The 16868-nt window shown below is 42.3% G+C and overlaps 1 protein-coding gene across 3 annotated transcripts in view; it reads left to right on the top strand.

The window, feature by feature from the left end:
- Window positions 1-16868, top strand: part of LOC120451493 (nicotinamidase) — a 28418-nt gene that overhangs the window by 2911 nt on the left and 8639 nt on the right. The window contains exons 1-3 of one of the 3 annotated variants that reach the window (XM_039635243.2): window positions 13139-13213; window positions 13357-13524; window positions 14356-14542. In XM_039635243.2, the coding sequence (XP_039491177.1) occupies window positions 13439-13524; window positions 14356-14542 (273 nt within the window). In that variant the 5' untranslated portion in view covers window positions 13139-13213; window positions 13357-13438. Of the gene's footprint in view, window positions 1-13138; window positions 13214-13356; window positions 13525-14355; window positions 14543-16868 lie in introns of those variants that run through there. The other 2 variants (XM_039635244.2, XM_039635242.2) reach the window with 2 other exon arrangements.

The raw sequence follows: 16868 nt of genomic DNA on the forward strand, positions 1-16868 counted from the left end.
AGTTTTCTCATCACCATTATCAGCAGACCCAGGGGGTTCTGCTCTCTGCACAAAACTGTTTACGATTTTACAGCTGAATGGATTTTAATTGGAAGACACGCTAGTGTCAATGGCACTCGAAGGGAGCAAGGGGGGATTTGGGGATGGGAATTTTGGGATGTGTGTAGGGTTTTCCAGGGAAAAGCAGTTGCCAGCAGCTGTGACAAGATTTCGGATCATGTAGGTCGAGTCCCCCGTTGCAATAAAAAACTGACCCGAAAATGTGTAACAAATGTTGTGACATATTTTCGCAACGTTTGCTCAGGCCCTCCCAAAAGCAGAAAACGATTGCGAACCCGCTGCCAATGATCCTGAAAAGCGCAAGCTCAAAGAGTCTCTGAAAGGATGCTCAGAATGGGTTTTCCCCAGTTTCGGGTGAAAATCGGTTTCGGGCAACATTTGTTTTGGCCCACATATAACACAAAATGTGCAAAAATGAATATGAAAGCGGGGGTCGGGCTTGTCCTGGAACTCTGTAACTGTAAATGTAACTGCAGCATGGCATGAACTTAATCTGCTGCCGATTGTTTTTCTTGCTTTTCCATCGGTAGGTGGTGGGGGGTGGGCGGTGGGTAGTGGGTAGAGGGCGGTTTTGTTGCTCAATTTGTACTGAGGGGTTTTGGAGAGGGCTACTTGGTGCGCCGAAGACCCAAATACGGCGCGTTTTCAATATTGCGGCAACAATTTTCATGGATTTTACGCTTTCTTTGTTTTTGCTCTGTTTTTGGCTTGTTTGTATTTGGCAACTCGGTAATAATGAAACCAGCGATTCGGGGCAGCTCTGCTGTATAGTGGGTGGTGCTTGGTGGGCGTTAGGCGGTGGGTGTGTTCATTTAATTGAAAACAAGGCGTGGCAGCGGCCGCGGCAGCGTCGGCAGCACTTAAAGCGAAATTGAGAACAGATGGAATGGCAAACGAAAAACTTACAATAATTGCCCACAACAGTTTGAAATTGAACGAAGCCACTCAAATGGACTGAAGTCCCGGCAGTTTCGGTTAACTGGGATGATTACCATCGACGGCAGATAAAGTTTCCGCGGCCTCTTAATGGGTTATTTATGGAGTTTCCCTTCCACCGGCTGAGTGCTGAAACTAATTAAATTATACAATCAAAATTTTCTTCATATTTTATGGGAAAAACATTTGCACTTATCAGGGGAAAATGAAGGAAAGAGAAACTTCTCGACTTTTGCAGGGTTTGCTTATAAAAGAAATAGTACAACCTGTTTGGGATTCCATCCGTTTTCTTGGCTGTTCACTAATTGGTTGCCCTTTTCAAGGGGACTATCCCTAATAAATTTTCTGTTAGGATATCATTCTTTTTTTTTTAATATTTTAAGTCTTTAAGATAGGCTATGGCTTCCGTCTTTCACTCTTGCTTCATACATTTGTATGGCTTGTCATTAGCGAAGATGTATCATTTTTTCAACGATTTATTTAGATTGAAGTTTCATTTAGATTTTTCCGTGTAAGAATACATCTCTCTTTACTTCTCGGCAGCATCCTTAGATATTCCTTCTTCAAGGCTCAATTCCTCATACCTAATAGTATACAGCAATATAACGTGATACACAATTTTATTGCCATTCGTAAACCGATTCGCACAACAATGAAAGAGGGAAATATCTCAAATTTTGAAAGACAAATATGCACCACAAATCACATTTCCATAATATATATCCTGTCTATCCTGGCTGCGGACATGTGCGCTGTATTATTTATATCAATTTGAATGGTATACAAATTTGTGTGGCAAACAGCTCGTGACTATAAACAGAGAGTGTAACCTGATACGTTGTTTGTTGCAGTCACTCGCCGATTTCTTTTGTGCAACACATATTTTCCTCCATTATGTGGTGTTGGCTGTTTGTGTGTTTGGACGCCATGGCGACCTTTTCTTTAGAGATTCGCCCACCCAACTATCTTTGTATGCGGCCAAACACTCACACACACATACATGGAGAGGAAGGACATCTGACCGTGGAAAGTGGACAAGACAAACAGACGCCGCCCCTTCCATGTGAGTGGGTGGTTGGCTGGGCAAACAGACCGATCCACTGCAGCCTAGGGCTCCGTATGAACGCATTTCCCATCTAGTACAACCCGCCACCCACCTGCTCCGAATCCTCCTGCCCGTTGCATTATGCTGAATCCGACTACAATCTCTCTTTCGCCTCGCCACTGAGGGCAGTGCAAAAACCAATAAGTCAAATGACCGAAAAGGCTTAACAGACCATGAAAAAAGGAAAAAGGTAAACCAACGGTGGAGTTGGGAGGAAAGCCCAACAACAATAATCGGAAAATCAGGAAAATATCACAAAAAGCGTTGGCAGGAAATCGATGGGCAAAGAAAAAATGAATAGCGAACGAGCGAATTAAGACGATAAATAAACAATCATGTTCCTTAAGTCGATGCACGGATTGGGTGTGGTGTTTTATAAGAGTTTTTCAACAATCTCTAAAGATTTGTTAAAGAATTTTGTTATCTAATGAATATTTTGTAGAAATACTTCAACAAATTTTGTTAATTTAAAAAAATATAAGTGGGAGACAAAGAGTTATGATTTAGGAAAATACCATGCCCTACAAAAAGCCATATTAAATTGCAATAGCGAGTTCCCTTTCAAAACTACTAAGCGAAATGCACAAAACGCTTATTTTTGTGCCTTAAAATATATGTAGTTCTTCCCCTTGGCAGCTCCTTTGTTACGGGCTGCAATTTCCTCAGCATTCCAGTAAAATTTTTATTAGCTACCATATTTTATGGAATTCTTTGGACAGAATAGAAAACCATTACAGCACTCACTTGATTCCTGAATTACCTTTGACTATTGCAGATTGCATTGAAAAGCTCTTCGACTCTTAAACCAAAAACAAATCTCATTGTTGACTGTTTGCTGCCGTGATTGCCGCATAAGAGCCAAGATCTACGAGCCAGGCACTTCGAGTTGGGTGGGTGATTGGGGATTGGGGATTGAAAACTGAGGGCCAACTGGGGGTCCGAGCAAACTGGGGAGACGGTGGCAGCCGGCGATGTCCCATTTGTGCCAAGTGTGTGACAATAAAATGTTTACTGATAGCAATACCAGCAGAGCAAAAAGAAGCCCGGCTAGGAACAAACCGGTAAAGCAATTGAATGTGGCACAAAGTGCTCGAGTGGGTGGCGGATTGGCTAGGGATTGGAATTCCGTGCTGGGACTGTGGCTGGGGCTGCGTTCTGGTTTGGGATTGGGCCCATCTATTAGGAAAGGTTGCTAGGCAAAAAAGGCGAGCCGTCGACTATTATAAATAATAAATGCTGACTGGTCAGCCAGGCGACTAGCAGGAGAACTGTCCTTTTTCTCCCCTGCCACAGGCTAAGAAAGGCAACAAAAAATCCCAGGGAAAGACAAAAACAATTTGCCGGTTTCTCACACTTTCTCCATCTTCAAGTTTCGACCTGCTCAGATGCTTTTTTCCAGCTCACGCGCCCTTGGCTCATAAATCTCGACCAAGAGTGAAATAAAGCTAAGCGTAGCTCCTGACGTTGGTGTCCTGGCACCTGGCAAATTGATTTGTTGGTTTATTTGGTATGCCGGAGAAAAGGAGATGGTGCCCAAAGGAGCCACGTAAATTCAGGCGCCGCCTGTTTGTGTCATAAAATACGAGGACATAAGATGAACTGAGCCTGTAGTGAAGTGTCCTGGTCCAAGGGCTCGAAAATGACATTACGATGAAGTTAAGCAGCCGAAGGCGCACATAAAGCAATTTTCAATTGGGAAAGTGTGCCGCTCCTTGGTGTCCTTGATCGATTAAATTCAACGTCCGGCCAACCGCTTAATGCCTTTAATTTAAATCAATCAATCAATCAACCAGCTGCTTCCACTTGAACGAAGATTGTCCGTCGCGTCCTCCGTCTTCCCCGTCCTCCCCGTCTTCCCCGTCCTCCCCGTCCTCCCCGTCCTCCGCTCTTTTATTATTATTTTAGTTTTTCCCCCGAATTTCCCAGATTTTCCAATTCCAACGACTTAGTTTAGATGGGCTGGCCATGCATATTTTGGGGGTTGTGATGTAAAACAGCTTAACCGTTTGCCCCAATGACCATTCTCCCTCAGCCTTTTGTCTTGCTAAGCTACTTAATTTATCTGGCCCAATTCGCTCAGTTTTTCCTCCATGTGTTTGGGCTAAGGCAATTTAAAGTGGCCCGAAATTGAAATCAAATCAAATCAGAGCCGCTCATCCCGTTCAGCGGGGAAAGTTCCTGGGATCCTGGCTAGTGACCTGAATTGAATGCCCATTTGAATGCGTGTGCACGACAGGGTGTTCTTATCTATTAGTGTGTGTGTTCTACAAAGCGATTTCTGCTTAGAAAGGGTTTTTCCTGGCCTTCCACTATTATGTTCTAAAGAGAAGTCATATTATGTAGAGGTAAGGTAAATCAATATAACTATATACGAGTTTAATGGTTAATAATATAGTTTGAATTAGGCTTTAATTTACACACTTGTAATTCAATTTCCTGATTACAAACTTTAAATGTTACCTTTGGCTTATGTGCGTAGTTCATGAGCTTTTCTAGAAGGCAAATTGCCACGTCAAGTTTATTTCTGCTTGCCATATTGGAAATGAAATTACTCGAAATCTCAGTCACTTTGCGGTGACCTTTTCAGGTTTCTGGAATGGCCTTGAATCAAATGCGAGTTGAATGCATGACCTGCATTTGCCATAGAAACAGCAGACGCCCCCAACCAATCCTTTTGCAATTTGCCTAACAATCTTTCAATATTTCATGACGCAATCAGTAACGTAAGCTAACAACACGTGCCCTGGCAAGCTTTATAGATACAGTAGAACTTGGCTAACAGCTAACAATAACAAACATAAAAGGTTTTTAGTGATTTTAAAGAGAAGAAAACTTTTTGATCACTATTACGATGTATGCTACGAACTGCTTTTTAAATTTAAGTGATTCGCAAAAATGGATTTCAATTTTGGTATAGTTAGTACATAACAAAAGGGAGTTTTCCGAAAAAGATCAACTGGGAAAACCTTGTTTAAGGCGTGCAAAGGCAATTAACTAAGAAAATGTATACAAAAAACATTGAACTATTAAAGTTCCACTGTTGTTGGAGCTATGTGTATCTTAACCCCTCAATGGCTGCCATTTTGCATGCATTTAGCTGCAGCTCGTTTCGCTTGCATATTTGGCCAATAAATTGAGCTTCCCGGACAAACTGGCGAAACTGGAAGAATGAGAGGCAGTAGCTGCGGCTGCAACTGCCAGATCCTATCTTCAATCGCTTCTGGGGCTGCCTCTGCATTGCTATCGTAATGTCAAAGTTCAATGTGCAATTTAAATGCAACACCCTGCCATTGGCTTTGCCTTTTGTCCGCTGCAGGTGGAGGAACACTAAGGCCGAGAGTGCCACCTCCCCTCAAAATAGAAGGAACTGCAAACAATTTGTATTTAAATTCGGCGCAGCAGCGGCAGCAATGCGGACTGGGAGATTCTAGAGGACGGAGCCTGCGGCTGTTTTTAATTGGCAAATAAAAATGCGGAGACGAGAAATGAAATTTTGCATATGAATGCAGAAAGCCAGCGAGCGATTCAAAATTGAAATTTATGTGAAAAAATCAGCGAAAAAAGCGGAGTTTGCCATAGAAGGGAAAATAAACTAGGGCCTGGGCAAACACACAGCCCAGGACAAGGACCAACACACACACTCACACTTCCATACACACTCATACACGTGCGCGTACGCATACACACGTATGCATGGCAAGCAGGAAGCATCGATTATTCAAAACATCCGCAATTGGGAGCGCTTATCAACACAGGCGTCATCTATCTCCAGCGTACGCCATCTATGCGCAGTTTGTCAAAAATATTTTTTCCACCGCTTTTTAGAGCCGGAATTTATTAAGCCACGGACAGGTCGTGAAGGCATGAGGCAGGCACATTGGCTGCAAAGTTGTTTGGTTGCGGAAAAATATTTCGTTTTTAATAGTTCCTGGAATTCGGAGATTGCTGGAAAAGTTTTTGATTGATTTGTATACGATCTTTTAAAACTATCAGTACATACATATATGATAAAAGTGATTGTCTCCAATATTATTCCATGACTTATCATTTCATTCAAAGTTTGGCAAGTAATAATAGTAATTAGAGGTACACAACTGATTTAGGAGCTCTTTTAAGTTATTTGTTTTTTTATACAACTTAGGTCCGAATGAATCGTAAAAGAGCCCTCAAAGTTCCAAAATTATAAACAGTGATTTTAGGAACTATAGCTAATTACAACTAAAAGTATTGCTTTAAATTAAAAAGAATTAAAAATGCTAGGGTTAAATTTGAAATAAAATTATATTTCTTAGAAAACTAGCAATATTGGAGAAAATAATTTTCTGTGAAATAAAATCTATTAAAATATTGGCCCTCTGCTGTACAGAAGTACAGTGAAACACTTCCTTTTTGAAATTCTGAAGCGCGAGTTCAGATCAATCGACTGCAATCAGTCGAAAGCAGCTCAATTAATTTGTATGTAGGGTGCCCTCCAATTCAGCTTCCGTTGCGTTCGACCCTTTTTATCCCTCGCTCGTTTGATGAGTTTTAGTGTCTATTGTCGCTGGTGGGATGGCCACACCCATACACATGCACGTGTGTCCTGGCAGATACAGTCATTCTCCCTCACACACACACTCCTACGCTCACACACTGGGACATTCACACATTGATAGGTATCCTGCGCCTCCTTTGGCTCATTCATATGCATGACGATGTGTCCATTTTTGTGGCTTGTCATTAATGCATAAAAAATGCTAATGGGCCAGCGTTTATGTCAACGCTTTTGCCAAAAAGGTGCAAACTGTTGTTGTCGTGCCTGTAGTTGTTATCCTTGCTGTTAGTGCTGGCATTGTTGTTGTCGTTGCTGGAGTTGTTGGCCAAATGTTTGTCGTAATGCCTTTTAAATGAAGTTGTGCGCCATTTGCCATTTGCCATTTGAAGTTTGCTGCGACTGTTTTGTCCGTGTTTTTGGCCGTTTGCAATGATGGCCACCAAATTGAGTTGGCTATGCGGTGAGTGGTTTCTCCTTCTTTTGTGCTATCCCAAAATGGAACCCCTATGCCATCTGGCTCCTCCATCGTTTTGTTTCGGGGATAAGCCGCAATGTCAGATTAGGATGAGGATGTGGTGTTCATGGCCTTTGAGCAGAGCTGGTGTAATTCCAAAAGGGTTCTTATGGGTAATTGTGTGTGGATGGCTTCCATATTAACCCGGCCGAGGTGGCCGAGAGTGCGGCAAAGTGTTTATCACTGGATATTGGATTGGATATTGGTCGAAGCGCCAAGGAGGGTCACTTTTCCCTGGGGAAGCCGTAGTCGAGTGCGATTTCTATGAAGATTAAAATAAAATCGGGCAAAGGTTGCGAATGTTTGCAGTTAGCTGTTGAAAACTTTATGAAACTCTGTGAACTTCAATTGCCATTTAACATTCGTGTGGTGACCTTTGGCTCTCAATAGTTCTAAATGTACTTCTAAAATGTTTTGTACTTGTATAGGGTGTTTTTTTTAGAGGTATAGAACTTTAAATTGCAATAAAACAACGATGGATTATTCGATTGACATGAATTTTATTGACATGAAAGATAATCTTGTGGCATTACATTTTAAATATGATTTCTGGCATATGACCGCGACGGCTGGCTTGGATGTAGTCCAATCTGGACGTCCAATTTGCAATGACTTTTTCCAATATTTGGCCGTATATCGGCAATAACACGGCGAATGTTGTCTTTCAATTTTACGTTTTCAATTTAAAAGTTAAGGTATTTGTAACTAAATATAGCGGTTTGCTGTTAACATCACCATTTAAAGACTATTTATTGGGTGAATCTTAACTTGAGTTACAAAACACCAGCAAAGGGCATTACTAACAGCGTTTCTGCGGGGCTCCTTTCCTTTTTGTAATACCATTTTCTTGAAATCCATTAGTTTGCCAGGAGCAGAGTGGTCCATTCAGCACTATTGCTCCACTGTGCCCTCCTCGCCTTCAGGAATCAACGATCCGAGGCGGCCCATTACCGCTCCTCCATATCTTTTCCATCTGGGCATGCAGATGTGCCTGTGTGCGTGCCTGTTTGTCTTGGTGTTGGTAGTGGTACTGCCATTGGTATTGGTGTGCGTATTGGTGTGCATAGTGGTGGGGGGCTTGCCATAGTGCTCCTGGTGTTTGCAAAGCCACGTATTCGCGTTTTAATGTTATCTGGGCGTCGACATCAGCGGCGCGTAACGCCAACATTTTTCAGCCCAGCCAATGCGCCAAAAACAGTTTGCAGGCCAAAAAGCAGAAGCAGCAGGCATTCGAGGCCAAAACAAACTGGGACTGTGAGGAGCTGAGTGGAGTGGAGTGGAGTGGAGTGGAGTAGAGGGGAGTGGAGTTCAGTTCATTGCGTTATTGCAGTGGCGGGGTCAATGTGGGCGGCCAGGGTGACGGGCGGGGTTTTGTGGATTGGAGGCCGCACCAGGGACCGCAGTCAAAATGGCAATTTATCATTTTGTATTTAAGCGCGGTTCAGGTGAGAGAGCGAGAATGCTAGAGTTGCTGGAAAGGGAAACCAAACGAAAAACCAAACCAAACCAAACCGAACCGAACCGAACCAACTGAAATGAAATGAAAGACGGCATGTGGGCCACGTATTTTTAGATACTAACAAGTGATAAAAGCCAACCACGTACCACCCATCGCACACACACAATACACATCTGTGTGTGAACGGATGGACAAATGGATGGATGGACGGATGGACGGATTGATGGAAGGCTGTGATGACTGACTGACGAACTGAGGAACTGACTGACACCTACTGCAGGCAAAGGCTGACTCGGCATTCCTTAACTGCGTATCCATCAATGTCGTAGCCTGTCGTCCTTCTGATCCTGCTACCGCTACCATCAACATCGCAGCTCCTGCTGCTTTTGCTTTTCAGGCGGCTCCTTTTCAAATTGCTGCTGCTGACGTGCCTGCATTAAACCTATACGGAGAACCAGGCGCCAGCAGACAGCAAAAAAATTGAAAGCCTTTTATAGGCAGCACACATACAAGGCCCAGCCCTATCTGCACTTGGAGAAAATGCTACAAATATCTAGCGATGTTGTGTAACGCCATTTTCTCGAAACTCAAATTAGTTGTTGAAAATATATATATCTTGTTTATAAAATATTCCTAATTTATTTAGTTCATAACCCCGTATGTTCAACCAACGATTACATTTCTTTCCCTACATTATTGATGCAACTTTTTAAGACAATTTTGTATACAAATTTCGTTAAAAGACGAGTAGATTTATGGTCTAGCAAACTAGTTCAGATTAAGTTTATAACAAAGGACAAGTATTTTAAAGAGATTCCCCTGATTATGTTTTCTTGCCTTCTAGAAGAGCATGTATTTTTGAGGAGCTTGAAGTTCGGTATAGGCAATTCGCTTTAATACCAATTTACCACTGCCTGATTTACCCCGTATCCCGTTCCCATACCAGACCCCAGTTTCCATCATCTGAGCCTACTCAATCCACCCCAACCAGAGCCAGCCGAGCAGAAGCTGCTAAATTTTTTGGCAATTCAATTGACGAGCCCCAAAGGCGTTTGCTCTTAAATGCTCCACTTGGCCCTGGTTCCTGTATTCCTGGCTTCCTGTGTCTGCTGCGTCTGCTGTGCCTGCTCATCAGGTCCTGCTGCTTGAGCTGTGGCCCGGGATGCGAGATGCGTGGTTTATTAGCTGATCCCATCGCCGTGACAAGCTACTTTTGACACGCCCACTGCCGAAACAACAAATACAGGAAGTCTTAGGCGGTAATTTACTTTTCAGCGCTTTGCAGGCAAATTATGCAAGACTTTCGCCCACTCCGCCACTTTCCCGAGCGCCTTAACTCTGCTCCGCCGGATGGAGCATCCGCATCCGCATTCGCATCCGCATCCGCTTTTCCCCCTGGCTGCTGACTTATGGTGGCAGCTTAAAGTTTCCCCACTTTTTTCGTGTTCGGGGAGAGCATTAGAAGTTTTCAAGTGCCTCGCGGATTCTTTGGCTTTGCAGGGCGGCGGAAGTTCCTATGAAAATTGATAAAACAAGTTTATTGTAAGTCGCACCTTTGTGATTAGCACTTATGGTAGGTTAGCTAAGGGGTTTGCTTTGATTTACTGCTTATTCTTAGTGTTTTACCACGCAATGCCAATGGAAAATATACCTTAACATTTATTGTTATGCGTCACGTTGCAATTATCCTAAATTTTAAAAATCTCGTATTTTATACAAAATGATTTATTTACTGTATTTGGTCAAGTGCAATTGTGGAACCCCCGTCCAAGGTGTTTTTAAAAGCCCCCCAACTAACGTTTCCACCACAAACTCAAACTGCTTAACCTGAGAGCAGAGCAGAGCTCTGAAGTATCACGCAGTTGCCGGCAATTCATGGCCATCAAAATCTATTGGGGGCAAACTTGAAATCTGTTCCCTGCTCCGTGGCTCAACTGAAGTTTTAACCCCCGAAAAACGCCACCTGGAAAATGCCACCTCCCCTCCTTGTCACCTTTGCAAGTCGAACTCATAATCGGGACACGTGCTGGCTTCGTTATTTCTCTCTTATTCTTGGCTGACTTTCATTTGCGGAACTTTCGTCCTTCCCCGTCGTTTCAAATTGTCAAAGTTTTTTCTTCAGCTTTTTTTGGCTGGTTGGTGGGGGCTAACTACTTTGCCGCTTTTATGGATGCTCTTTATTTAGTCAATGACTTTGACGTCGACAACTTTAATCGAAAGCAATCTGGAGGAGAGGCCATGAGGTGAGGTGTGCGCACGCGTTCGCTTAATGTCGCGTAAATTGTTTCGCAGCCAAAGTTTGCACATTTCGCGTTATCCGCCATTTACATATTAACCCGAAACCCAGAAGCCCGAAACCCAGAAGCCCGAAACCCAGGAGCCCGAAACCCGAAACCCGAGACCAGAGACCCAAGGCTCAAAAGCCCAAAAACGCAGGGATCTCCGGGCTCCCAGGAGGGCGGCCGTCCAAAAATAGTTTTCAATTAGTGTGTTTCGGGGCGCCTCTGACTTCACAGGGGCTTCGGATTGTATTTTCCCGAGGGGTGAGGTAGCAAATGCCGGGAGATGTACTTAAGTTTATTTGGACAAACTTTGTGCCGAGCTCAGCGAAATTATGCGCATTTTTATCGCTCGCCGGCATTTTGTTCATGTTTATGTTTGTTTATCTCTGGCCAAAAGTTATTGGCCAAATGAAACCGCAAACTTGTTATTGTATCAGGGTATCCATCTTTACTTGGCAATTTAAAGCGATATTCGGCGATCACTGACAGCCTGCCTTAGACTTGCCCCACCACATAAATCATGGACATATTTTTATTTTATTGCGGCCTTTTGTACCTTGTGCAGCCAACATATTGTGCATAAATCTTTAATATTAAGTAAACACACATACATTGCCGTCCAAATTTAAATTTATCGCCTGCTGCGCATTAGTTGTACTAGAAAAGAAAAAGGATGCCAGAATGGCACGAGCTGGAGCAGGACACAATGTTGGGAGCTTAGCTTGGGAGCTCTGGATGAAATAGGACTAAAAGTTAAATGGAAATCTATGGCTTTGTGGCTTACCGGGGAATGGAAAAGGAATGCGGCAAAGGGGTTTAGGCCTTGGGAAAATGGAAATGTTATAAGCTGCAGGTAAATGTATGCAGCCAAAGGAGATTTTTTGTAAAACGAAACGAAACTCAAATAGAAGAAATCCGAGAACCGAGGCTTAAAAACTAATATCTCGAAAAGGCAAGTGTAACAAGAGATGAAAAAGGGAATGGAAGTGGTTGCAAATGCTGAGTTACCTTGTTAACTTAGATGAAAAGTTGACACTCGAGCGTGGAAAATCAGTCAGAAATGCGAAAGCAGCCAACGCAATTGGCCTTGTTAGCAGATGGCAACTCAAGAATCCCGCGCGCAACTGTACCTCAGTCCTTTTCCCCCTAAACTTTCCTTTCTTCGGATCCTTCAACTTCTTCCACTTATTTGACGCTTTTCAAAACCTCTCACATATCCACAACAATCAACTCCGATTCCCGACGTTCAGAGGGCCCGCATTTCGAGGCTAAATGTCGAAAACTTTCATATTCACCTCCCGGTGTCCCGCCATTAACTTTGCCCCAAAAATCCGGTGAGAAGTTATGGTGAACAGCAGAAAATCACTGCAGATACAGTCGGAAAAATAATAGCAATTCGATGGCAACGTATAATAAGACAGTGTTTAAATGTAAGAAATGTTTGAAATAACCAAAACAAAAAAGAAAAAATAGGACATTTAATGGGAATTGATAGATAATTATATATTCATTGCTTTATATTTTAGACCTAAAAATAATCAATGTGAATACTTAAATTACCATGACTTGAATGTAAAATGACTTTCTAAACTAGTGCATAAAGCGGCAAAAATTCAATTTAAAAGCTCAATTTCAGATAAATATTTTGCACATTACATTGGGTTTGTGTCAGAACATATTAACGCGTAATTGAATTATCGCCAGGATTATTTTCGATGTCTAGGTGGATAAATCGATATTAATTTGTATCAATTAGCAGCCTTTAAAATGTACACATATTACGTTACAGTTGAGTGCAACTATAAGTAAAGTTACTAAAACAATTCCTGTCTCCCTTTTAATATGAAGAAATAACATGGGGAGGAAAGATAAATCTGCTTCAGTGTAAAATGCGCACTTCCTTGATTAGGAAAAACGCCAGGTAATCGTCTGCGGGCGCCGCCACAAAAGCTTGGATGGATATGGATGGTTGAGTGGGCGGTGTGGCAGGGGGAAAATGGTGGGAGTGCCGCAGCGCGTACACGGTGAAAATCAAATAAATAAAATAAACCACAAGATGACGTCGTCGCCATGACAATGCCCCGGCTTGCTGGCCAGGCCAAAAAGCTGTGGAGTCGTGGGGCGGGCGGTGTGTCTGTTGTTTATTCGATAAAACTATGGAAGGCAAGCGGCGCTTGGCCATCGAAACGAGCAGAAGGAAGTCAGCCAGCGAGTCAGCCAGTTTTTCAGTAACTGGCAAGCGTTCGAGCTGAGCGGGCTAAGCCGGGCCCAAAGTAACAAGAAGAACAAGAACAACAAGAACAACGTGAGCGCAGAGAGTTCAGTGAGTGGGCGGTATGAGTTGTGGCTGTTGCACCCACCCACTCTCTTGAAGGAAAATAGCTTTTCCACCAACACCACCAGTGTTTACGTGTGTGGCCCTGTGTGTGCTCTTGTTATTATTGATGGCTTCACTTTAACTTGCAGCTGGCTGCGGGAGCTTCATTAAGTGAGAGTTCGCTGCTGGATTCGTTGGCTTTGTTTGGACGTTGGCAACATCGTCGCCGTTATGGATTCACCTACACCGCCAATTGTCATCGAAGATTCAAACGGATCAGCAATGGACGCCTGTTTCACGGCATTCGACAAGGATGGGTGAGTTGGTTGAAGCAGCGAGTGTGGAGAAATCCTAGGGATTTCGGACTAATTGTATTATGTGCACCAGCAAATAGTCGATTTATAGTCAATTTATAAATTAATCCTGTAATTATATAATCTCGAATTGGAACGCAGGCCACTTTCTTTTCAAAATTATATAATTACTCTTATTATTATGCTAAACACTGTTACCACAAGCCACAAAGTAGATTATTTGGCAAAACAAATAAACAAATAATAAAACTCTGCTGAAATATATGTTCAAAGCTTATTCACGGTCGTTTGAAACAAATAAACAACCATTAAAATATTTCAGTTCCCGACCGGCAAATGGAATATCAATTTATTTTATAACAGACTGTCCAACGTAAAATGACGTACATTAATTTTAATTGACATTTTGAGCCTTTTTCTACGGGACATTTTTAGAGTGAATCAATAAATGCAAATGGCACGAATAAAGTGTGCATGGTTTTAAAACGCTTTGCCAAACACTGCGATTTTTATTTCATCAATTAACAAATTTGAATAACAGAGCGAATTGTCTGATGCCGAGTGTTTAATAATTTGTGAATTAAGTGAATAAATAACATAACAGAAAATAATGAAAATAAATATGTTGGAGAAGGTGTGTTAACAAACTTAAAAGTCATACTTTTTTTTTGGTTTATGTATGACTATGAACATAATTGTACAAACTTTTCAAGCACTTTTATGTCAAAGCTAATTTGAAATTTGCTTCGCTAATGCTCTCATATTTCCTCATACTCTTTCAACTCTTTCATTTTTCTAACATGAGTTTTTCGGACTTTCTACCCTTTTTTCTAGTGATGACCGCCTAAGTCTTGCCGAGTTTTCGATAATCTGCCGAGCTCTGTTCCGCAACGACAAGGGGCACATCTATGATGTGCCCCCCGAGCGCCTTGAACAGATATTCGCCGTCTTTGATACGAATGGCGACGGCTTCATCGACCGGGAGGAGTTTAAATTCTGTTGGAACCAGTGGATAAAAACGGTGAGCCAGAGTCGAAAGAATTTAGCACATCCTCGGTGCTTTTTCTCGCACTATTTATGAATTCTTGTTTTGCGGTTATTCCGTGATTCTCATCCGGGGACTCGTAAAATCATAAAAAATGTGATAATAAAATATTTGTCAACATGTATCCCACCACCAGCACGACACACACATGAGGCTAAAATTTGCAATCAAAGTGGCCGACTACTCGGATTGTGTGTGTAATTCAATCCTGATCAGTCCTTGGGACTGCAAGGAGTTCCGACGGGGAGGATTTTTGGGGGGATTCGGGTGCTTGGGCAGTGGTAAAATGTCGCTTACAGCGAATGTCACACGTCACGGGTCTCCCAGGGATGCTTTCATCATCATTTCCATTCCGCATTTCGTATTTTGCGTACCATCTCCATTGCCATTTCCATTCCGAGTCCCATTCCCATATCCATTCCATCATCATCATTATTGTGCTGGCCTGTCACAAAGAAGAAGCAGCAGGCGGCGGCATATGCAAATGTGATAATCCGATGCCGGGACTGCCTCACACAGATACACACGCACACACACTTAGAGTGCCTCACACAGACACGCACACACGCACACACACTGGCACAGTGGCCAGACACCGCACGTAAAGAGATAAAAACGCGTGACAAATAAAATGCCACAGAAAACTGGGAACTGGAAGTTGGGAATTATGGACGAAGTTGCATTCAAGTCCTCTGCGTCTTCCGCCCCAGCATATTAAAATAGAAATGGGCAGAAAAAATTTCAAATAATTATACCCGTTACTCGTAGAGTAAAAGGGTATACTAGATTCGTTGAAAAGTATGTAACAGGCAGAAGTAAGCGTTTCCGACCATATAAAGTATATATATTCATGATCAGGATCAATAGCCGAGTCGATCTGGCCATGTCCGTCTGTCCGTCCGTCTGTCCGTCCGTCTGTCCGTCTGTCCGTCTGTCCGTCCGTATGAACGTCGAGATCTCAGGAACTACAAAAGCTAGAAAGTTGAGATTAAGCATACAGACTCCAGAGACATAGAAGCAGCGCAAGTTTGTCGATTCATGTTACCACGCCCACTCTAACGCCCACAAACCGCCCAAAACTGCCACGCCCACACTTTTGAAAAATGTTTAGATATTTTTTCATTTTTGTATTAGTCTTCTAAATTGCCAAAAAACTTTTTGCCACGCACACACTAACGCCCACAAACCGCAAAAACTGTCAGTGTTGAAGACTCTCCTTCGCACTTCTACTAGCTGAGTAACGGGTATCAGATAGTCGGGGAACTCGACTATAGCGTTCTCTCTTGTTTTATTGTTGTAGTCTATGACTTTTGCACATCTTCATCTGCATCACAACTTTGTTTGCCACAGTCTCTGCCATAAAATTGCGTACGTGATGGTACCAATTTGCAAAGACTTCTTTATTTATTGCACCCGGCTTTAAGCTACTTGAAGCTCGGCGGTTTTGGATTTTTTTCTTTTCCTCGAGTGGAAATCAAAGACGACACATTTTCTGTAATGTTTAGCCTATTGATAAAAGAATCTTAATAAAATTCTTTATAAAAGTAAATGGAAGAAAATGACTTTATTCGTTGTTTGGGCAAAAGCCTTTATTGAATTTTTTGTTTAATCCTGGTTTCTGTTTCATTACTGCATTCAACAGTACTCTTAGATTTCGACAAAGATTAGAAGTATGTTTTAATGGTTTTCTTTTCAGTGCAAAGTAAAGTTTATCCAAGGTTCGGATACATTTTTTTCCATTGAGTTTTCATCTTAAATAGTCTTTGGCATTTAAAGTGGTCTTTTAGAGTATGATGGACAGAGAGAAAACGTAAAAATCCAGTAATTGTCTGGAACTGCTTTAGTACTTACATTTTTCGCAATGTATAAAGTTTGGCCATCCTTTTCTCGGTGTTCTTGCCGTCAGAAAAACTTTTAATGATGAGTTTCCACCTGATATACAGAATACCTTTAAGCTGCTTTTAGTTTTTAATTTTACTATGTTGTGGGGTAGGACTTAAGAACTGTTGCTAAAGACTTCCTGCCATTTGTAAATGGTTAAAAGGTGTTCAGGACAGGGATTTTGGCTTTATCCCGTTTTAATCCTGTATCATTTCGCCATTTATATTAAGTCTATTTGAAAGCTTTATGCTATGTGATGGTAAACCAGCAGAGTGTTTATTTTTTTGTCCACCTACCACACGGAGGCATCAACTTTGATGACCTTCTCTTAACAATCTACCCACAGACATATCCCCATTACGTATACGCAGTGGTGGCATCCGATGTGTTGCCGTTGCCTGTTGAGTCCTGCCCTCCATTG

The sequence above is a fragment of the Drosophila santomea genome, chromosome 3R, assembly GCF_016746245.2.
Source record: "Drosophila santomea strain STO CAGO 1482 chromosome 3R, Prin_Dsan_1.1, whole genome shotgun sequence".
Taxonomy (NCBI): domain Eukaryota; kingdom Metazoa; phylum Arthropoda; class Insecta; order Diptera; family Drosophilidae; genus Drosophila; species Drosophila santomea.